The sequence below is a fragment of the Polypterus senegalus genome, chromosome 17 (genome assembly GCF_016835505.1).
Source record: "Polypterus senegalus isolate Bchr_013 chromosome 17, ASM1683550v1, whole genome shotgun sequence".
Lineage (NCBI taxonomy): Eukaryota > Metazoa > Chordata > Cladistia > Polypteriformes > Polypteridae > Polypterus > Polypterus senegalus.
This window is the reverse complement of record NC_053170.1, coordinates 72598334-72623441: the sequence shown is the minus strand read 5'-3', so window position 1 is coordinate 72623441 and position 25108 is coordinate 72598334. Positions and strand designations below refer to the sequence as shown.

Here is a 25108-nt window from a genome sequence, read left to right as displayed (position 1 = left end):
CTAAGTAAATAAAAGTTAATGTTCATACAGGTATATAATTTATCTTCTATATGTATTTTGTATAATTTTGACTTGGTGAGGAAATAAGGGCAGTTAATTTTCTAGTGTATGTAAATTTACACAGCATGTCTACTATAAAATAAAATGCCAAGGTCTTTGTGTGTATCGGGTGTTTATGAGCAACATGATTGGTCAATTTGGCTTTAATGATGCGACTTAAAGAGGAAGTGTGAGTGTGAGACAGAGGGAGGAGTAAAGGCATAGAAGAGTTGCCATCAGAGGCAAAAAGCATAAAAGCAAACTGCAAGGCGCCTTATAATGACAGAGTCTGAGAAGGAGACTTTAGCGGAGCACACTTGAGAGATGGATTTCCATTCAAGAAAGATTCAGGCATTTTTTAAAGTATATTTATTCTGTTACCTGTCTTCATGACTAGTATACATTTTATTAATTCACTGTATTAATTGGTGAGCCTTCAATTATTTATGTCTGTATTCAACTTTCTTTACAATAAATTTACCTTTCACTTTCATATTTTGTTATTTACTGTCTTTGAACTGTTGATAATGAGACTGGGAAACTTGCAGTACGGTGTTAACTTGGCCTAATCCAAGCTCTTTCTAGGCCTCTGGTCTGGAGGTGTAGCAGACATTTTGAGCTGGTTGTTACAAGCATCCTATCCAAGGTTGGTTCTTGCACTGTATACACTGCAGCTTGAGGCTAAATTATGATGTATATTACATTAAATGTACTAAATATATACATAATAATACAATTAATATATTATTTTGTGTACTGTGGTAGAAGCCCAGGACCCCTACCTGGCCAGGATGCCTTGTTATTGGAAGGACTGGGGGAGGGAACAGGCACATGACATTACCTACCCCGGAGTACTAGGTGGCAGCACCCCGGATTCCCACAGGGCACGCTGGGACTTGGAGTTTGTGGGCTTAGCACTTTTGGGATCTGGAGGTGCCGAAAAGGGATGCTGCAGGAATCAGTAAGTCCTATTTTGTTGCTTTTCTGCCACACTCAAGAGTGCTTCCGGATCATGCTAATGGGCCACTTCAAATACTCCCGGCTGCAGCATTAAAGGGATCACCTTACTTCATTCAAGGAGCCAGAGCAGAGACAAAGAAAGAAAAAGGCATTGCTGTCTGCTATTTGTGTTATACTTCTTTTGTACTGTGCTGGTTGGTGGAACACTATTTGGGATGCATTTCCCACAACAAAACAAAAGCCTGTGTTGTGCTGGACTTGTGTCTGCATCTGTCTGTGTCAGGTTTGAGGAGCTGGAGCGCCCCATGCAGGCCACAATATATAATACAGTATATAATGTATAAATATTATATAATAATATATTTGTATTAAAAATATAAAATATGTTCTTTTTTCGGATGCAATAAGCTGGACCTGCATTATTCAAATGTTAATGCCTTCAGATGAACATCTGGGCAGGTCTGACCATCTTATTTCCACTGTGGCCTATGGCCGGCTTGTCATCCCAGCCAATACCCCCAGGCTGCCAGATGGAGCTCTCCCTGCAGCATGGAGGTGCCCTGGATACCAGCAGGGAATCGTGGACAATGGTGTTTTCCTCTACAGCCCTGCTGGATACCACAGGGGCCAACAGAGGACGCTGCAGGGAGGCCCAGAGAGTCATATGTGCCCTATAATCGGGAAGTACATCATAGGCAAAGCGACAGCGGAAGTGACATACTTCTGGAATGAAGAAGAGGACTTTTTATCTGACCTGGAAGTGATATGAGGTCACGTGGACTGAAGGTTCGAAACACTTCCGGGTCAAGGACTATAAAGGACTCTGAGAAACACCAGAGCATTGAGCTGACCTGGTCGGAAAGATGGCAACGCGTCTGGGATAGTTGGAGGATTGTATTATTGTGGATTATTGTTTATTGAATGAGTATTATGGAGAGGAGAGTGCTTTGTGCACTGTGCAATAATAAAAAGTCAACTTGTTGGACTTTTACCTGGTGTCTGGCGTCTAGTCTGAGGGTTCAAGAGAACGATAGCGGCCTCTATCTGTCACATCACTTATAGCCCTATTATTAATGCAGAAGTTTTTATTTGTGTTAATAAGGTTGTCGTTTGTTTTATTACTTATATATATTTTATAAATTTCTCTTTCTTTCTCTCTTTCACTCTTTCTCAAGCTTCCTTGAAGTTCCAGTTTCACCTTGGGTACAAATAAAGTACATCTATCTATCTATCTATCTATCTATCTATCTATCTATCTATCTATCTATCTATCTATCTATCTATCTATCTATCTATCTATCTATCTATCTATCTATCTATCTGTACACTGTTATGACATCTCTTTGAGACCCTGAGCAAGTCACTTCACATATCTATGAGTTATTGCAACTATAAAAATGTACAAACAATCCATTGTAATTTGCCAATAAATTTAAACTTTGACAATCCTTTATGATGAGACTTCCATTTAAGTAGCATGTTTAATTTCATTTAAATGTGTTAACAGTTGGTAAAAGGAGGATCCTCTGCTGTGTAAATGGAGGCAAGTGTCTTAACACTGCCGCAATGGGTTGAAGGATACCTTTCATTGCTGAATGAAAAAGATGAAGGTTGTATCTTTGGGCCAGTAGCCATGTGTGTATCTCATAGACCCTATGAAGTGGCAGCTCTAAGAATGTCTATACATCAAGCAGTGTAAAAGAAAGCATCTCACTTCTGTAACAGCATGTCAAGCATCAAAGCCATGAAACCTAATAGTGAGAACATATGGAATGTCCTGAAAGTAAACAGTATATTCACAAACATATTTGCCGTTCATAGCTCACTTGATTGTATGTTGTAACAAATTTACCTTGTGCCTACCACTGAAGCAGAGATGCAGAGCATAATAACTGAATTAGCCTTGTGAACTATGGGAATGCCAGTCTTTTGCTCTTTTGCAGAATGAAGGTTATTCTTTGTGACTGATTGATTTCATACAAAGGTGTCTGTTACTGTCTTGAGAGAAGAGAGCAAAGTGGATCTAACCATGACAGAAAAACAAGGGGTAGACCCAGATACATAAAAGGATAAGAACATCAGAATCTGTAGTTTGAAAAACAAATGTCCTGCACATCCTCTGCTGGCTTCTTCCTTAAACACACGCTAAATACCAGTTGTCTTCTGAAACAGGGAAAAGATGACCATAATATGTTTTTCAGGTCATTTTCTGTCCAATGCCTGTGTTCTTTTGCCATTTTTCTTTTTATTTGGCAGTTTTATATATGGCTTTTTTTTTTAAACTCTGCATCTAAAGCCAAAATCCCAGAATCGTTTTTTCTCTGCTGGAAAGTGAGTTGACCTTTTTAAGTTGGGGAATGGCTATAAAAAATTGCTAATCACCTGGAAATACCCATATCTATACTTGTGGTAATAATTAAAAACTTCAAATCAACTGGAACTGCCACCAGCATCCCTGGAAGAGGATTTAAGTTTATTTCAACCCCACACACAATGTGAGGGATGGTAGGAGACGTAAAAAAAAAAAAAAACAAAAATCAAGGATCACTGTTGGAGAAATATAAAAAAAAGTAATATCTTAGGGTCAATAAGTCTCCAAAAGCACCATCAGACATCACCTTAATGCCAACAGATTATTTGGAAGGCCTGCTAGAAAAAAAAGCCTTTCCACTTGAAAAAACACAAACATAAGCAACCTAGACTTTGTTACAATCTATTGGAACTGATTATAATCACATTCTATGATCAGACAAAATAAATATCAAGTCTTTTGGCAACAAGCACTCAAGGTGATTTTACAATAAAAACTATGACTGAACCTGATTGCCACAGTCAAGTATGGTGGACATTCTATGTTGTTGTGGGTCTGTTTTCCCTTTATAGGCCCTGGGAGACGTTTGAGTGTACATGGCATCATGGACTCCATGAAATACCAGGAGATTTAAAATTTAAATCTGGATGACTCTGCCAAGAAACTAAAACTGGGTGGCTGCTGACTCTTTAAATAGGACAATGGTCTAAAATGTACAGCATGTTCAATTCAACACAAAATTGCTTAAAACAACACAAAATCAAGATCTTGTCATGGACTTCTCAGTTCCCGGACCTCAACCTCAGTGAAAACCTGAGGGCTGAGTTGAAGAAGACAGGGCACACAGGAGGACCCTTGAACCCTGGATGATCTTGAGTGATTCTGCAAAGAGGAATGGTCTTAGATTCCTTACTTTATATTCCACAACTTTAAATGATGTTATAGGAGAAAACTCAGTGCTTTTTTATTGGTAAAGGGAGGCTATAAAAACTATCAACTGAAGGGGTGTCAATAATCGTGACACATGTGGTTTTGTTAAAAATAATTATTTCTTGATGAAGAATTATTTTTTTCTCAGAATAAATTCACTTCACTTAAAGGTTGGAATATACTCATTTTTTAGTGTGAGACTATGATTATTCACCAAAAGGTGATTTTTTTTTGTAAACTTTTTTAGTGATCTTTATCAGGGGGCGGTAATAACTGTGCAAAAGACTATATATACAGTATATATACATACATGGGGGAACTATACAGTATGTATAAAAAATATGCCACATATACATCAATATGCCACACATATGGATATAGATTAAATTATAATCAATTTTACCAGCAACTCTAATTCACAGTTCACAAATTTTTTCTTATGATGGTGTTACATTTGTTATTTACTGGAAAATGGGTTTTATTCCACTTTGTAAAATGAAAGGTCTATTTTGAGTTAAAATGGAGAGCAAACAGTAACAGAGCATATACTCACATCTACATATCTCTGTCTGGTCACTATTTGTTGGGAATTTACACTGGTTTTATTTTTTTTTTTTTTCCTCTGGGTACTACCAGATTTCAAAGAAATACCGATTAGGTTGATTGCAGGAATCTACAGCACATCAAACAAGTGAATTTAAAAAAATAATTAATTAAGTAAATACAGTACAAGTTTAATTGTTATTGTGGATTTATGCTCTGCCTTCACATTAAAAATGCTTTCCAACTTAAGCTTGTTAGCTTCTTTTGTAAGTCACTTTGGATATAAGTGTCCCGCAAGCAAATAAATGTAAATATAAATGTAAATGTACAATAAATGTCAGAATAGGACGAAGAATGGAGATACTGTAAATCTTTCAATCTCTCTATAATCTTAACATTTACATGTATTCTCATATGCCTCCAACTCGACTTGTGCATGGAACTTTCAAGCTCTGAAAATGGACATTATTATAACTGAACAAGAAAATCTGATAATGAGAAATGAGGAAGGCTAAAAATGGCTTTGGATCATATTCTTTTCAACAGCTGATGAAGACTTAGAATTGTTATGATAGCCCTCAAAGAGATAGATAGATAGATAGATAGATAGATAGATAGATAGATAGATAGATAGATAGATAGATAGATAGATAGATAGACAACTTTATTTGCTCTTTAAATAAATACATACATAAATACACAAACACAGACACACTTTGGTCTAACCACACAACAGAATGACTATAAAGCAAGAAAATTAAAAAGAAAGAAAACTTCTCACATGACAGTCACAGTGAGGCCTTATGTAGACATATTTTATTGGCATTGGTATATTTGAGCCCCTGTAGCATTTCTTGACACACTTCTGCTAAATAATTCATTTAAAGTGCTCAGAGTTAGTGTTTCTGAGAGGATATGCAGCATCTTTCATAATGGCACTCAGTTTTGTTTTAATTCTCTCCTTTGCTACTAACTCCAGGGGTCTAAATTGTGGCCTATAACTGAGCCTATAACTAGCTTGTTAATTCAGTGGGCCTCTCTTGAAATGATGCTAGCAGCCCAGCACACCACAGCATAGAAAATCACGCTGACCATCACAGAGTTATAGAAGATATGAAGGATGTCACTTCCCACATTAAAGGAACGCAGTTGCCTAATGAAAAATAACCTATTCTACCCTTTTTTTATATAGTTCCTCCGTGTTCTGAGACCAGTCCAACATGTCATTAATGTGGATGCCCTTGTACTTGTGGGAGTGAACCACCTTTACATTCACTCCCTGAAAAGTGACCGGACATAGAGGCTTTTTGGTGCGATGAGAGTTAATAACCAGTTCCTTGGTTTTGCTGATGTTAAGATGCAGACAAACAAACCTCTCCAGCTGACTCCTATATCTGCCTCGTCCACATTATCAATACACCCATAAGTACAGAATCATCTTTGAATTTATATTAACAACGTGACCTTGTGGTTCTCCAGTGTTGCTCACCTTTGTTAGAGAAACACAATCTTTGAGTCTCACAAACTGCAGTTTGCCCAACAGATAGTCAGGACACCACAGGCTCATCCACCTGTATATCTCTGAGTTTACCCCTTAACAGGGATGGCTGGATGGTACTGAAAATGCTGGAAAATCAAAAACCATAATCCTCACCAGCTTTGTCCAGGTAAGAATAAGCCTTACTGAGCAGACAGATTTGCATCCTCCACTCCAATCTTTGTCTGACAGGGAAACTACAGTGGGTCCAGGTGAAATGGCTGAAATAATATTTAAAGATAAGCACACTGTAGCAGTTTGCTGCTCAGAAACATTACAGCTCGTGTCCACAAATCCTCAAAAAAACCTTCTTGTTTTTAAATGATCTCTGCGCTCTATCACAATGTTCATCGGGCATTAGCTATGTGTTACAATGGAGATTCAGAACACAGCCCATTGGGGAAGGAAACTGCAGACACTGAGCATTTGGTGGGAACAAGCTATAACTTCCATCTGATGCCTGTGGAAGACAGCAGCCCACCTAGCTTTTCCGGAACTGACATTTTCTTTATGACGCACTCATTCTTTTGTTTGTTTTTGCTTTCTTGCATTTTTTTCCCTTCTCATATGTATGAACACACATTTATCCTGTCCTGTCTCAGGTAAGAGAAGTGCCTATCTCATTAGTTTCTGCCACCCTGTGCTTTTCACAAAGTGCTGACAAGGAAATAAAAAAAAAATGCACATACAAACACACACGCACGTTTTCAAAGAAACAATGCAGACACACACACACACAGCTGGTGGAGAATTACCCTTTGTAAAGGGTGACAGCTGAACTTAACATGGCATGACTAGAAGGGTTTTTTCATGCTCCTGAGCTGGTTTCAGGGTGGAAGTTTTTGAGACAATACCTGAAATCAGAGAATGTCAGAGATGTGAATTGGAGATAAAATCCTCACTGTGTCCCTTGTCTAGTCTCTTCCTTTCCCTATGCAAAACTGGCCAGCAATCCCTTAGAAGGCTAAAACTATAAAATGCTGCTGTTTTATCACAAGTGAAATGTCAGTTCAGTGTTTCTTATCACACAGCCAAGTTCTTGAATTAGATCTTAGAATTAACAGTACACATAGAGCTAAAATCTCACAAACTGATTTCCAATAATGGTTTCATTTCTAGTCGATAAAGAATGGGCAAAGTGACTACTTCTTTCTTTAACGTAGTAATATTAATGTCCTTCCTAATTTCATTAAACTCCAATTTAGATGTGTTACAGAATAATTGGGAAGGATCTTTTATAGCAACTACTTTTTTCTGTAAGGGACAATTGGTACAAAATTGGGGCAAAACTAATCACTAACTGGGAACTCTGGGTGAAGTGAAAGCAAAGGGATTGTCTTGCATAAAATATACAGTATCTGTCAAGAGAACAGGTTTAACTTTGCTGATGAGAATTCTGCAACAAAGATAAAAACCCAACTTAAGTAAATTATTTGCAAAAATACCATTATGGCTAATAAAAAGAGAAGTTTTACCAAACAGTAACTGTAATTATTGGGTGACAGAAAAAGGTATAGGAACATTAAGAAATTAGAGTTCATGAAACTGGGAATCTGATAATTGACTCGTCCCACAAAACAGTCAAAGGACAATATACATCATACATATTTCTAACGCTGTAACAACAATCAACTATAAACACAGCAAATAACCCCAGATTACAAAAGATTCAACTTTATATTGAAGCCTAGGCAATAAATGAAAATAAGCATAGCAATGGCTTTTAGGGTATCCATTTCTTTAGAATCAAGCAGAATAACATTAATATTAGGGAATCCATTCCCGGGCTCCCAATTACAGAGATTCCTGGACATTTTTCATTCCCACATTACTTTGAATGAAACTGCTGTAATTCCTGGGAAACCGGGAACTGCCAAGCTCACATATATAGCATGTAAAAGTGTAAAAATCAATCAAGAAATAACAGAGTTATAGTTGAAAATAATTAAGTGGCACGTTTTTTTGGCCCACGGTGTAGTGTGTTGCCGACTAATTTAGTCAACAACAGACCAGCAGCAGTCAGTCACCTGGCCCTGAGTAAGACTGAGCACAGTGGACTAGGAGGAGTCTGCACTCTGCAGCTCACAAATGCTGGGATGGGGCAGACTTCATTGATGTCTGTCAGACAACAGCTTTGAACAGCAACTTGAAATTGCAATGCGTCATTCAGTTGCATCCGCATTATCTGTGCCAAGAAACTTGCCATCACAGAATGATGACAAGAAACTGGATGCATCAGTAAAAGCTGAAATGGCAGTGTTTCAGAGCAACGGCAAGCGAGGGTGTTGTTTAGAACAAGTGTATCAGTATCTGATGACTGTGCCGCCTACTTCAGTGGAGGCAGAGCGTGTTTTCTCAGCGGCTGGCATACTCTGCACGAAGGTGTGCTTTCGCCTGGACAACCGCACGCTAGACATGTTGTGCTTTCTATGCTCTTATTACCGCAACTAACTAGATCGGGGTGCCCAATGCGTCGATTGCAATCGACCGGTAGATCACAAAGGTAGTGTAGGTAGATTGCGTTGCATTCAAAAAAAATTATTTTTAAACATTTGGCTATCATACATTATATCCTCCCTATGGCATTTGCCACTTGATTGTCATACAGGCCAGTCTGAGATGTCTTTTCTTCTAACACACTGGTCATCCTGCACACACGATCAAACACGCGAGCTACTGCAAAACTCCGGCTGTAATCTAGTTAGCCTTACAATTTATATCGACTAAAGAAGGGATTTAAAAAAAAAATGTTTAGGGAGGGTATGGGCTGGATGTGGAATTGGAAGTGGATTTTTTTTTCTCACAATGTCACAATCAAAGTGCATTTGTCTGATGTCCGAGGTTCGATCCCTGATGAGGGGTGCAGTGGAGTGTGTACACCTGATGAGCCCAAAATAGGGCAAAACACATGTCGTGTACTTCTTGCATTATTTGACAGTTAACTATGTAAAATTCTATGATCTGCTTCTCGCAGCTGAGAGGGCACCCATGGCGAATGTTTGCCAAATCGCAGACCAACCACACACATTACCTGGTAAGTAACCACCCATCAGATTGTGATTCAGACTTTGAATGCTATGTGTATGTATATATATATATATATATATATATATATATATATATATATATATATATATATATATATATATATATATATATATATATATATATATATATATATATATATAATTTTTAATGTAGGTAGATCATTTCAACCTGGTCATTTTAAAAGTAGCTTGCAAGCCGAAAAAGTGTGGGCACCCCTGAACTAGACACATGTACTTATATGACAGCATGAACTGCTTGTAGATAAGGTTAGTCTTTTATTGGTGTAGTTTATAGTTTTATTGCAGTAGTTTTATTAAAAATAAGTGTCAGTCATTCTAAACCGTTCACATGTGAGATGCCAGTGCACTGTGTTATCCCTGGGAGCCCGGGAATGACATGTGGGATTCCCAAATTCCCGGGAATGGATAAATCCGTCCGGGAATGGATTCCTTAATTAATATATTTTATGTGCATTTTTTCAGTTCCAAAAAATAATAACTTTTTATATTCTATTAATAAAGACACATATTTGCACATCTTTTCAATAATCAGCTATTTTCATGTCTTTCTAACACCAACTGATCAGAGCAGAACACTCAGGAAGACACCTTCAGTCGACGCTTAACTTTGTGTACTCCCTAGGAAGTGTGCGTGTATGTAGCGACCGCGGCTAAGTGAGACCCATGAAACATCACGTTTATGTATTCTCTACAGGAGAGACCCCCTGTCAAGTGAAAAAGAATTAAGCAATGACAAGAAGCAGGTGACTCACAACTGTTACGGTAAAAGTTAAAGACTTTATTATCTTTTAAAGTTCCAATTGTGATGCACTTGCATATTTCAAAAAGTCACATATACTTTGCTATATAAAGGATAATGCCTGTTTTTTAAAAATAGTAAACAACATGAAATGCAAATGTTTTTATTAAGGCTTTCTTGGTGGCATAACAACAGTGCTGCTTTTTTCTGTCTGTAAGGAAGTTGCACATTTCACTTTTGCCCAAATGGGTTCTTTGTCTAGTCAGTTTTACTCTCCAATGAATTTCAGGTTAAATGGCCTAGCATGTGTGTCTTTGAGCACGGGTCAGTGTTTAGTGTTCCTTGCAATGAACTGATGATCTCTCAAGGAATATACAAACAAAGAGCCTTTATTATACTGTATATAGCATTAGGCCATTTGAACATTCTAGACGAGAGCAGGCCATTCAGCACAACATAGCTCACCAGTCCTATCCACTTAATTCTTCTAAAAAAAAACATCATGTTGAGTTTTGAAAGTCCCTGAAGTTCTACTGTGTACCAAACTACTTAGTAGCTTATTCCAACTGTCTATGGTTCTCTGTGTAAAGAAAAACTTGCTAATGTTTGTGTGAAATTTACCCTTGACAAATTTACCCTTTACCCTAACCTTAGCATCTTTCTACTGCAAACACTCGAGTCTTCTAAGGCATATTACAATTATAGATACACTGTATAATAACTTAGTCAAGGACACACATGAACTGAAATAAAAGCTGCTATGGTTTATTGTACAGTTCTTTATCCATTATGTTAAACCACCTTGATTAATTGCTGTCTTGTGTCTGATGATACCAGATAGGGTTTTACTCTTCCTCAGGGGCCTCATGTATAACGCTGTGCGTAGAACTCGCACTATAACATGGCGTAAGCACAAAAGCTGAAATGTGCTTACGCACACAAAAATCCAGATGTAGGAATCTGTGCGTACTCCAACTTCCACGTTCTTCCGCTACATAAATCCCGATCAGCGTGAAAACTAACGCTCGTGCACGCGCTTTATGTAACGCCCCAACTCCTCCCAGAATTACGCCTCTTTGAATATGCAAAATAATATAAATCGCCCTTAAGCGCAGCCTTCTGTGAAAAGACAATGGGAAAAGCACGGGGGAAAATATAAGAATTTCAGCGAATACCAAGTGGAGGCAAAGGAAAAACATACTATTTGTTCAAATAAACCGTGGTATAATCAACAAAAGGAAGTTGATCGAATGACATAGCGTGTTGGAGAAACTTGAAAGCTCACATCCACAAAATCGCACAGTGCCGGAAATAAAAAAAAAGTCACATATCAAAGTCGCCGTGAAAAGCCGAGTTGTAAGCCCACTGTCTGAGTGTCATATGAAAGGTTATTAAGGTACAGAGAAAAAAAGGCATACAGTGAGGAAAAAGCACGGAATTTCAACTTCAATCTCGAAATTTCCACTTTAATCACGTATTTTATTTTGTCATTAAAGTAGAACATCATAAACATCATCTTAAAATCGTTTAATTAACCAGTTTCTCAAATCACATCGTAATTAAAGTAGCACGTTAAATGCTTTGTTTTGTATTTGATCTTCTATGTGCTCTGTGTGTGTGAATCACTACTTGCTTCTTAAACCGGCTCTCTTCCTCCGACAGGACACAGAATCCATTACATTTGTGATATTACAGCTCTCTGAATAACTAAAATACTGAGATGTATACGTGATATCATTTTCATGATGATAGAAGTTAAAGCACGTTATTAAACATGTTTCACTTCGATGAAATAATTTATTGCAGCAGTACTCAGGGGCGGCTCTAAGCTTGTGGTGGCACTGGGCAGAGGAAGAATCGGTGGCTCTTTCGCCAGCCAATGTCAGTAAAGTATCTTATGCACGGTGGATGGCCTTGTGCGTTGTAGACACTGCATAGCCGCCTCGTGCTCATGACACAAGCATTTAACTTTTGTCGCTGCGTTTTTAGCTGTGTTGTTATTTTCTCTTTCTGTTTTATATTCAATATATATTGGCGTAGCCGTCACTGCAGTCAGTGCTTTTCTTTCCCCAAGTAACCGATCACCATACAATCAGCTCTGTAATAGAAGTTAAGCCATCTGTAAGCTTAGCGCCGATTCTTCAAAACGTTTAAAGAACATTGAAATATCTTCGTAGTAAATGTTTAATTATTCTATCCTTAACGACACTCCCAGTGAAGAATATAGATTATTTAAATAATTAAAGTTTTATCTGTATAATTTAATAAACATATTTTGCTGCATTTCACCTTAAAAATGGTATTGTCATCATATGTAAATACGCGCTTTATAAAGTGGCTCAGGTTGTGCGATATTATAACTGTAGTGCAAGTTTACAGTGAGGTGATTGTACTTATAAGTACAAACAGTTCTACAAGGTGCAATTGATTGAGTGCATTTAAAGTTCTTGGGATGAAACTGTTTCTGAACCGCGAGGTCTGTACAGGAAAGGCTTTAAAACGTTTAGCCGTGGCTGAGGCAGCGTGTTCTTGAAGCTGTATATCGATAATTCTCTTTCCGATCAGCTGCTGCTGTGATTCACACTCAGATACAGTGATATAAATACTCTGAGTGGTGCAGTGAGAGTAATATGGAAAAAGATGATCCGCTGTGGCAACTCCTAACGGGAGGAGCTGAAAGAAGAAGAAGAAGAAGAAGGAGAAGAAGTGAGAGTAACAACACTAAAGCAGTTCTGGTATTTGGAATACTATGGCTATTCCCTGCACCATTATATTGTTACAAGTTAATTACAATCAGATGCATTACACTAATAAACAATATGCGGTTAGTTTCAGTGTATTTATAAAGCCGCGTCAGTTAAATAAAGGAGTAACCACACAGGAACAGTACCATTGCTTTGACGCTGGGTGCCGCCAGTCTGCAAAACCGAGCGGAGAACTTGCGTACGACAAGGCATGAGGTACCGTGGAAAAGTGCGTGGCTTTACGCCAAGTGTAGGTTTTATACATCGCGATTTGAACGTGGAAAAGTTCTTATGCAACATTTCTGTGCGTACGCACCGTTTATACATGAGGCCCCAGGTGATTAATAGAAGAAAGACTCCCAGAATGTTGAATGGATAGACAGCCTACCTCCAAATAGCACTCTGTATAATCTGTTTATTTTATAACGGACACTTCTAAAAGCTCCCTAAACGAAAAACATACTGGCACAAAACAATGAAATGTACAAGTGAATGACTTTTACTACACAAATGGCCCCTATAAAAATGGGAGGGCACAAACCAGAGTACTCTGGCAACTAAGTGCAGACTGCTTGCCTACTTACTCCATGCACAATCTGCTCTTCATCCTTTTCTCTCATTCCCTTATTGCTTTGCTCTGTAGACTGTTATCCAAATCTCACCTATTCCAAAAGTAAATGATGCCTTTCACCTTCACTTCTGTGGTCAGGGCTATTTTATAAAATACTAAGACCACACGGCTGCTCCAGCTCCTTTTAGTAGCTCCTAAATATGAGGCTCCTTCCCTTCAGCGTGCTCCACGCTACAGTTTGTACACTGGAAATCAATGGGTGTTCACTTCTGATTGAATTTAGCTGTAGCACCACACAGAAGACTTACCATGCAATTCAATAGGTGTAGCAGGCCAAGCCTCATAATTAGGCCTTCTATACAGGTAAAGTCATGTTCCCAATAAATGAACAGCAGAATATTTATTTGTAAATAGATAGCCTTTACATTATCTAATTTGTTAGAAATGGTAAATACAGACCACTATGTGCACAGTAGTCAGTATAAACCAATTGAAAAATGGGCATAACTTGGCAAAGGCTTTGTATTAAGGGAGAAAACAAAAATGAAAAGCTTAGCAAATGACTTGTGGATTTCACATGGTTTAGAATTCTTGCATCAAATATGGGAATCCTGAGCCAGCCAGTCATTTAAATGTCTTGTACAGCTTGGAGCGGCAAGTATAAGAAAATCAACAGCCGAGTAGTTACACACCATACCCCACGCCAAACCCTACAACACCTCCACCTCAGCTTACCACTCACCTCCTTATCTCTGCTTACTACTAATGCAAATCTTCCACTGTTGTCATAATCTCACCAATTACACCACTTTCACGCATCTCACAATCATCCCACCTCAATAACATACCAATAATGCAGAGCCAAATCACTTTAATTGCTATTGTTTGGCATATTGGTGTTTTGTTCACTTTGTTTTTTTTTTTTTGGCTTTATAGTACAGTATTTATTCTTTTTAAAGCAATGTTAAATTTGCCCAAACACTTTTAAAACTCTAATCCTTACACAGTGGATGTCTCAAACATTTCAAATATTCAACATTCTCAACTGATGCCCTAGGGAGAGCAAAATACATGTCTGAAATCATTAACTGTATGCTGCACTCTGCAATGTGAACATTCATAAGGAACGCATTAGGTATAATTTCTGTGAAATTAATATTTGATAATAAAATAAAAGCCACATCGCATAAACAGTGATTACAAAAATGTAGACATGGTAGTGGCTATGGCTATGGCTCCTCTAGCTGTGAACGGTTACTACAGTATATCCAAAACTTGCAGATGAGGAGTGCCAACTGAAAAATGAAAAATTCCTTAGAGACTTTCTTAAAGACAACAAAAGGCTGCTACAACTGTCACCTCTCAGGAGTGCTGATTACAATCCAAGAGAAAAGAATCCAAGAGAGGGAGCCTCAGGAAAGGCTCCCGGGAGCTCCAAGTGGGATGGCAGTGACACCTTGCTATGAAGCTATGGCTTTTTCTGCCATTGTGAGCAGCAGCATCTTGCATGGTGGCGTATCCCCCAAACAGCACACGCTGCATTCCTTAATGCGACTTTGATAAACTAGACAGGCTGTTAGAAGCGAAGGCTCAGCAGTTTAGCAGTTACTAATTTTACCTTTTCTTTTTCGACTTTTATTTTAATTGAAGTTGTGCTTTTAGGCAAAGGCTTCCTAGGTGACGCACTGTACTTTATTATGTATCCCTGAAGAATGCTGTTTTCATATAAATAAAACATAACAAAATGTAGAAACAAAAAGTGTACCATTTACTGAGTTATTTTTCAGTGTATCATTTTTGTAACAGAATTTTGTAAATAAGAAAACACAAACGTGGGCCTTATATTATGAGACTAGTGTGAACATATTCTGAGAGTATGGTAAAGTCCTCGCTCGTTCAAGAGTTTTTCACAAGCTGCTAACTACTGAATCACTGCAGGTGACATTGCAGGACAAGTGTTGATATTCATTATCTACACAGGGCACAATGGAGTCTGCTTTTATTTTTCAAACCACCCAGAGAGTTGCTGGTAGAGCCAAGCTTTGACCTATGAGTTTGATTCATTATGTTACTGTTGCTACACAGGCTCTATCTGTGAATACAAACCAGAAGTCAACGATTCTAAACAAGATGACTAATTATACGCAACATTTACAGGTGGCTCAAGTGCAAAATAAACCGAAAAGTAGGGAAATCTGGAAAGACAAATTGAGCTACAAGATTCTGGACTCCACGGCTACATTAGCAGTATGCACCAGGTTGTTGGGAAATAATCAAACACGTATCTGTCAAACATGGGTGAAAAGTGTGCCGTAAACAGTGAACAGCATATCTTGATTTACTGGAGTCTTTTCTTATTTTTATAAAACCTGGTTTGTCTGTATCAAGGGACCGTAGACACATATCTCCACTGTGTGGTTTTTAAGCACTTGGACCAGGTGTTCAGATCCCAGGGGACTTGATGATCAAACCTGCCCCTCATATGATGCGTTATGCAACTGCCGGACTGTACTTTGGCATCAGAAGGGCAGTAGATTAGGAAAATTAAGATATGTTTGGAAGAATCACTTGTGCAACAGACCCTTGAGACCAGAGTTTGTTGGTGAGTTTCCACTGATTCAGCACTTAATATTTTCCTTTACATACTGGCACAGCATCTGCAGCACCTGACAATGTCTGATTGATTGGCTGGTACAAGAAAGTTGACTACATGAGAAAATAACACTCTAAAGTATTATTGTACAAACTTTATAACTGTAAACTTCAGATCTTAATAATGACTATAAGGGATAAATAAACCTTTTGTAAAGTAGCTGCTGATTATCCTTTGGTATTAGCCAGCTAATGGCACACTGGAATCTTTCTTTGAGTGAGGATATTACTGGCTAATAAAGTGTGATTTATTTATGGTTTATCCTTTGCAACAGCTTATTATTGGGGGTTGGAATAGCTTAGCAGTAATGGGCCAAAACATGTTTTCAGAGTCTGGACCATTCAAAATGTTATTACCCCTCACTTGGCTCATCTGCACTACTTTGCTGTCAAATATTGTCTTTAGAATCGTTTTACTCAAGGATACCATAAGGCAGATGAGAATGTCCCATCTTCATTACTGTCCCAAAACCCAATTATTTATAACTTGGCAAAGTCTTATTAGAGGCTCCTTATAAAATGCCCTTCCCAGGGTCCTCATGTATAACGCCGTGCGTAGAACTCGCACTATAATATGGCGTAAGAACAAAAGCCGAAATGTTCTTACGTCCAGAAAAATCCTGATGCAGGAATCTGTGCGTACTCCAACTTCCACGTTCTTCCGCTACATAAATCCCGATCAGCGTGAAAAGTAATGCTCGTGCACGCGCTTTATGTAACGCCCCAACACCCCCCAGAATTACGCCTCTTTGAATATGCAAATCAATATAAATCGCCTTAAGCTCAGCCTTCTGTGAAAAGACAATAGGAAAAGCACGGGAAAATATAAGAATTTCAGCGAATACCAAGTGGAGGCAAAGGAAAAACATACTATTTGTTCAAATAAACCGTGGTATAATCAACAAAATGAAGTTGATCGAGTGACATAGCGTGTTGGAGAAACTTGAAAGCTCACATTCACAAAATCGCACAGTGCCGGAAATAAAAAAGAAGTCACATATCAAAGTCGCTGTGAAAAGCCGAGTTGTAGCCCACTGTCTGAGTGTCATATGAAAGCTTATTAGGGTACAGAGAAAAAAAGGCACACAGTGGGGAAAAAGCACAAAATGTCAACTTCAATCTCGACATTTCCACTTTAATCACATAGTTTATTTTGTCATTGAAGTAAAACATCATAAACTTCTTCTTAAAATCGTTTAATTAACCAGTTTCTCAAATCACATCGTAATTAAAGTAGCACGTTAAATGCTTTGTTTTGTATTTGATCTTCTATGTGCCTATGTGTGTGAATCACTACTTGCTTTTTAAACCGGCTCTCTTCCTCCAACTGGACACAGAATCCATTACATTCGTGATATTACAGCTCTCTGAATAACTAAAATACTGAGATGTATACGTGATATCATTTTTATGATGATAGGAGTTAAACCACGTTATTAAGTTTTATCTGTAAAATATAATAAACATATTTTGCTGCATTTCATCTTAAAAATATCGTCATCATATGTAAATACGCGCTTTATAAAGTGGCGCAGGTTGTGTAATATTATAACTATAGTGCAAGTTTACAGTGAGGTAATTGTACTTATAAGTACAAACAGTTCTACAAGGAGCACTTGATTGAGTGCGTTTATAGTTCTTGGGATGAAATTGTTTCTGAACCGCGAGGTCCGTACAGGTAAGGCTTTGAAACGTTTTGCCATTGCCGAGACAGCATGTGCTTAATGCCGTATACCGATAATTCTCTTTCCGATCAGCTGCTGCTGTGATTCACACTCAGATACAGTGATATAAATACTCTGAGTGGTGCAGTGAGAGTAATATGGAAAAAGATGATCCGCTGTGGCAACTCCTAACGGGAGCAGCGGAAAGAAGAAGAAGGTGCAGTGAGAGTAACAACGCTAAAGCAGTTATAGTATTTGGAATACTATGGCTATTCCCTGGACCATTATATTGTTACTGGTTAATTACAATCAGATGCGTTACACTAATAAAGAATATGCGGTTAGTTTCAGTGTATTTATAAAGCCGCGTCAGGAAAATAAGGTGTAACCACACAGGAACAGTAGCACTACTTTGACGCTGGGTGCCGCCAGTCTGCAAAACCGAGCGGAGAACTTGCGTATGACAAGGTATGAGGTACCGTGGAAAAGTGCGTAGCTTTACGCCAAGTGTAGGTTTTATACATCGCGATTTGAACGTGGAAAAGTTCTTACGCAACATTTCTGTGCGTACGCACCGTTTATACATGAGGCCCCAGGTCTTTTCATTAGGCTCTTTCTATTTCAATGATTAAAACAAGATTTTTATTTTGCCTTTTTAATTACTCTCCCTTCAAAGAGTTAAAAAACGCTGCTTTTAAGCATGATATACTCCTGTTACATCAGTGTAAAATACTAAGTTGGTCTGCTAGCCTTCAAATCTCTACTTAGAAACATCCAATTTGCATTTTTTTCTTACTTTCAATAGACAGAACTTTGTTAGTCCCCAGGGAAAAAAATGTGTCTTTCTAAATAAATAGATGGATGAATATAAACAGAATGTACAAACACTTTCATCTGAAGACACACCAGAATGATTAAAAAAAAAGAAAACAGACACAGTGAGGCATTATGCAGACGTATTACTGTAGTTTCTTGACACACTTTTGCTGAATAATTCTTTACCTGAAAGTGCTCAGTGTTAGTGTGTTAGAGAGAGGACGTGCAGAATTGTTCATAATGACACTCAGTTTTGTTTTAACTCTTGCCTGTGCTACTTCATCCAAGGTGTCCAGAGTGCATCCCATAATTGAGGCTGCCCTTTTAATTGGCTTGTTGATTCAGTGGGCTTCTCTTGAAGTGATGTTACCAGCCCAGCTCATCACAGCATACAAAATCACACTGGCCATCACGGAGTTGTAAAAAATGCAAAAGATGTCACTTCCCACATTAAATGAATGCAGTCTCCTAAGAAAAAAGAGCCTGCTCTTCCCTTTCTTATTAATACTACCCATACATGCAGAATCATCTGAGAATTTCTGCAGGTGACATGACCTGGTGTTATATTTATATTCTGAGAAGTACAGAGCAAAGAGAATTGGAGACAGGACTGTTCATTGTGGTGCATCAGTGCTGCTTACATCCATATCAGAAACACAGCCCTTGAGTCTCACAAGCTGTGGTTTGCTGGATAGATTGTCTTTTATCCAGGACACCACAGGCTCATCCACCTGCATATCTCTGAGTTTATCCCTTAAAATGGATGGCAGGATGGTACTGAGGGCTCTGGAGAAATAAACTAAAAACATAATCTTCACAATGCTAGAAAATTGCATTATCCCCTCCAGTCTTTGTCCAATAGGCAAAAACTGCAGTGGGTCCAGGTGATTTTGCACAAGAGGTCTCATATAGTTCAGGACCAGGATCCGCTTTATGTAAATTTTTCTATAGTTGTATTTGATTTCCATATCTTCATGCCTAGCACTTTGAATTAAACCCTGATTTGCTGTTTATAAATTGAATGTGATAGCTTTCTTGGGTTTGTATAGTTTCTTTTGACACCTGCGCTAAATGTCTCAGGTCCTCTTGATGTCAACCAGTGGTGCATTTTTACTGTCAGTTATGCATGAATCTGTTTCGATATTGTAGTGTGTTTGTTGTATGGTAATATTGTTGGCTTTGTAATGCATATTATATTGTTGCTTGCCATTAATCACAGTATATAAGGTGATGAGAAATTGATTAATGTTTCTTGCTAGGTCACAGGAGGAACATCTGGTACCATCTCAGCAATGCATGTGTAAACTAGGAGGACTTCGTTTGGGTGGATCTTCCTTCTAGAGAACTGATGTTCCTGTCATTTAGATGGTGACTGTAGAAATAAAATACATTTTTTTCAAATAGAAGGTTGTCTTCAGCTGAAAGTCTTTGAAGAATTATACATTAGAGGATTTTACCTATCCAGCTACAGAGGAATATTTGCTTGAACCACTTAGAAGAATAGCTAAAAATGTAAGTGAGGTTAATTTTTCTAAGAACACTATGGTAAGATAAATTTACAACATAGCTTCTCAACTTGATACAAAGTTTCTAGAGGGAATTATGAAATCAATGTGCTACACAGTTTAGGTAGAAAATTCAAGATAAATGGATAGGAAGACTATTTTGATAGTGTGTGTTTGATTTGTGGGTTGTGTGCCCTATTGTTCCTATACGATAAAACTATGGTTGAAATTCATTAGGCTGCTGCTAAAGTTTTTAATGAATAGTTTACTGATGAAGTGACCTGGAAATTCTGTGTTACACTTTATATGAAATAGGTGGCAGCTATAACTGGGATGATGTCTAGCTTCAGTAACTGTGTAAGAGAAGTTAAACCTGAATGTTAGTGTATCATTTATTTTGTTATGACTGCATTTAATTTAGAAGTTGAACGTAAGTCATCATAAAGTAATGTATTAGCTAACCATCTTTCTAGGTCTCTGCTCCAAATTTTCCTTTGCAGTTCTTCATCAGTATTAGAAATGCTCAATTCACTACACACTCCATCAACAAGAAAGTTTGGCAACATCAGAAAAATTATACTGGGGGGCAAAAATGGGGGGAAAGTAGGAAGGAATGAAAAGTCATCCAGTTTTACCTAAAATATGCACTCCAAAGATATTTATGAAAAAGTGACAATAGTGCTTTAAAATGTGGCACCTTCTGCATGAGATCTCAGACATTGGTCATAACCTTGAGAATGTCACCTTCTCAAATGTTTCGTAGGTGTATAATCATCAACAGACATGTGGTCAATTGCAGTTGATTTTCAGACTATATAGTATCTTAATATTTTTTATTTATTTACATACTATATAGTCACAAAAAATAAAGTGCTTAAACCTGATGAAATATCCTGAATATGTCAAACAGACAGATAGTAGCATATGAGTCGATGGCCATGACATTAAGAAGATTATGCAATTTCGATACCTCAGCTTGATCCTCTCCTTGGACATCAACACTCTACCTGATTCTCAGACCCACTTCAATGTGGCCTGGTTGAAATGGAAGCAAGTCTCCGACGTCCATTGTGACTGGAAGATGACCATCTACTTGAAGGTGAAAACCTATAAAGTGGTTGTTCGCCCAGTCATAATTTATGGATGAGAATGCTGGCCAGTAAACGTGAAACACAAGCAGCTCCTCCACACCATGGAAATGAAGATGTTTCGATGTTCACTAGGGCTCACCCAACTTGACCGCGTCATGAACGAGGACATCCAATGAATGATGGATGTTGTGCCCATCACTGGGAAGATGCACAAGGTCAGGCTCCAGTGGTATGGACATGACTTCCTATGTGCCAGTGACTCAGTAGCGCAACCTAAACTCTGTTTCAGCTGACCATCTGGCCTACTTAAGCACCAGTGCATGGACCAAATTAAGGATGCTATGAAGCACGGTGACGTTGCACTCGAGGATGCTCTCAGCTATGCCAAGTGGAAATGTGCATGCCAGACAGTGGACCCTGCAAATATGTGGGATAGCCGCTAAGACAAAAATATATCTAAATAGTTCTAGGACTGTCTGAAAATTACAAGAAAAACTAAGCTAAAAGTCAATAATTAAAAAAAAAAAATAAAACAATTGCAATGAAAAAAGCAGAACAAAGCAAGTGAATACCATGTCTTCTGCCTGAGGCCTAGATTAAAATCTGAAGCTAACTGTCCAAGGACTTTCGCCATTGAACCGAACCAGCAAGTAGGCCATTTATTAATATTTTGAGCCTCAGTACTTTGCTACATTTTAAAATAGTATAATAAGACAGCACTGAACTCAGTGCTCTTTTTATACTGGTTAAGGGGGCTGCAATGGTAGCTATTACTGACTTACCTGACTGCCCTTATCAATGTCTTCACCGCTGGCATGATTTCCTCCATGGTGAGGTCACAGTGAGTAGTTTTCTCATCATTTGCATCTTCTGATGCTCCTTCCACTGTCATTTAAATGAAAAATGAGAAAAAATGATGTGCCAAGTGTTTGTCACCTGCCTGAGAATGCCAAATAACATTCACATCTCCCATGTTTTTGGATGTTCATATGAACAATCGTGGAGACTTCCAACATAACTTAAAACACAAAAGAAAGATTAGAAAATCTTCAGTAACAGCTGTTAATGGGTTAGGAGGGATTGTGAGTCCAAGGCTATCTGAGAGGTAATTAAAAATTTTTGTCCAGAATAATGTTAATTTGGTGCAGGCCCAGAACATGTGACCCAGTGAGGCTGTGGCTTGGTTGCAACGTTCACAGGTTGGATCATGTCCTGGAAACATTTTGGAGAGTTTTAGTCGAGACAGATGTGCTCGATATATAATTTTAAGTTGTATAATTGTATGCTTTGCGCATATGGAGCTCGAGTGAATTCTCTGCATTGCTACTTTCCACTCCTTTTCTGATATATTGATTAAGAGATCTTTTTTCCAGTGTCCTCTCGGTTCTTTGAAAGGGAGGGATTGTAAAATGATTTTATATATTGTAGAGATGGAGTCTAAGTCCTTGAGATTGAGCAATATTTTTTCCAGTGTGGATGAGGGTGCAAGATGAGGATAATCTGGAAGGTTCTGTTTAACAAAGTTCCTGATTTGAAGATAGTGAAAGAAATGTGTAGCTGGAATGTTAAATTTGGAATGTAATTGTTCATAGGATGCAAAGACGTTGTCTATATAAAGATCCCTCCTAACCCATTAACAGCTGTGTTTGGGGTCCTTCCAGAGGGGCTTAAAGTGGAGAAGGACAAACAAATTGTGATTGCATTCACTACACTCTTGGCACGCAGACTTATTCTGATAAACTGGAAGAACCCAAACTCTCCTCTTTTAAGTCAGTGGGAAACTGATGTGTTATACTATTTAAAATTGGAAAAAATCAAATACTCAGTTAGAGGATCCGTACAGACTTTTTTCAAAACATGGCAGGATCTAATCAGTAATATTTTAAAATAAGTTCATAAAGCACAGAGAATTTATTAATTTAGGTATGTTTACAAGTCTTAAATTTAACACCGTTCGTCTTGCTCTCTCAGGGGTGGGGATCAATCTGTTCTTAACTCAATTTTTCTTTTTTGTAAAAACTTGATTGATTTGTATGGATTGTAATAAAATTAACAAAAAGAAAAAAAAAAGAAAATCTTCAGTAACAAAATTCTGTCTCAACAGATTTGATAAAATTAAAAGACATGCTTTCGTGGGTGGGTATACACCATTCCATGTGGTGAAAGCCCCCAGGTCTGGAAAAGACTTTTTGTATTTGAGAAACAACCACTTAAAAATAATTTTATTACCTCAAGATATGACACTTAAGTTTGTAAGAAAGTGTGTTTTCTTTGCAAGGAAGTGAAAATGCTGCTTCCTCATCACAAGATCCAAAGCAAAAACAAAAAAAAAATCAACTCTAATTTGTTTAGAATGTAGTGTTTGGAAGAGGTCATCTATTGGACAAGCCCATCCATCAATGTTCTAAACTCAGGTATTCCATTACTTGGATGTGAGGAGCTGCAGCCAACCATAGACAGAGAACATCATAGGGCACACTGATGTGAACAGCCACACTCACTCATTCAGGATAAATTCAGAAGCATTTTTCAACCTGACCTGCACATCTTTGTGGTGTGGTACGAGAGCAAAATAGGCAGAGAAAACCACCATATGTAGTACACAAGCTGACTAAAAGAATGAAATATCCAACACCAATGTTTCAAAAGACATGGAAGTTAACTGGAATGTTGGGAGCAGTATCGTCTGTGAAAAGCAATATCTTAAAAACATTAGATAACCTATCAAAGGGATAAAATAGCTACAAGTTGTCTCCATACATGATAAAGTAAGGTTCATTAACCAAAACACTTTGTCTCTAACCTTCTTTTTATTTTTTTCAGTGTGGAAATGACCCTGTTTTGTTTTTTTCACATTTTGCATGGGTTTTCTCTCTTTTTTCAATAGAATATGTGATTATAGACGTACACTCACTCTCAACAGTTGGCCGAGGCTTAAGCCTCAGTGAGGCACGGAATCGAGTGCGGTCATTGAAACTCCAGCTCTTTTGTACTTTGGTTGGGCTGGTTGTTTCTGGAACATTCTCTGTGCTGGGTGAGTTTCGGACAGTTGGAACAACATGAGGTTTTTTTTGGAATCCCTGGCTCCGGGAGTTGTTCATTCTGATCCGTTCCCGAAATCCAATTTTCCCACTGAAATGCCACCAGGAGGAGAAAAACAGCATTAAACTTTAAAAACAAATCTCCCTTGTGTTATATAGATGTACATACAGATAAAATGATATAATTTTCTAAATATCTGCAAGACAGAAAGCCAGTTTAATTCAATAAATATATAGACTTCGCCATGAGTATATGTATCTAATGACATGTGGGCCCAAGAAGTTTTAATTAGATCTGGAGCGTGCTTTACAATAAAACTGTACTATATTGACATTACTTTTATTTTTACTAAGTTGCTCATAAGTATGGACAAACAGACATAAGCAATTAAGCAGGTGCTTTCAAAACATAGGGGATCTGCAAGAGATTCTTAGGTCAACAATTTGCTACCTCTTCTGACTCTTCCCTAATGAATGGTGTTGTCTGAAGGTGCGACATCAAACTTCTTCCCAGAGGATCAGAAATGAGCACCTTGGAGGCTACCCCTCTCCAGTGTCATTGCCATATTTCACCTACTCCATCTGACAGAATGCTAGCTACCATACAAATCTGTGATATAGTTTTCTTAGAAATTATGATAACAATGTAACTAGGGTGTTGATAAGCTCCAAATCAACAAGGAGCTATGCTGACTTGCATTTTGTCTTTGAGAAGATTCCAAACATCAATCTAATTCAATTTCTATGATATTTCAGTTTCATATAGCTGAACTGCTGAACAGGGAGTTTTTTCCCCATTCTCCTTCCTCTAGTTGAGCTGTAAACACCTAAAAAACACTCTCTGAATTATGCAATTAGCTTGGTGCAAATTCATATAGATCTGATTACATAATAGAC

The 25108-nt window shown here is 38.0% G+C and overlaps 1 protein-coding gene across 3 annotated transcripts in view; it reads right to left on the bottom strand.

The window, feature by feature from the left end:
- LOC120517560 (potassium voltage-gated channel subfamily KQT member 4-like) overlaps nucleotides 1-25108 on the bottom strand; it is a 191037-nt gene that overhangs the window by 33534 nt on the left and 132395 nt on the right. For 2 of the 3 annotated variants that reach the window (XM_039739960.1, XM_039739962.1), the window contains 2 exons: nucleotides 24079-24302; nucleotides 21953-22055 (listed from right to left, as the gene is read on the bottom strand). In XM_039739960.1, coding sequence (XP_039595894.1) covers nucleotides 21953-22055; nucleotides 24079-24302 — 327 coding nt within the window. The remainder of the gene's footprint in view (nucleotides 1-21952; nucleotides 22056-24078; nucleotides 24303-25108) is intronic. The other variant, XM_039739961.1, reaches the window with a different exon arrangement.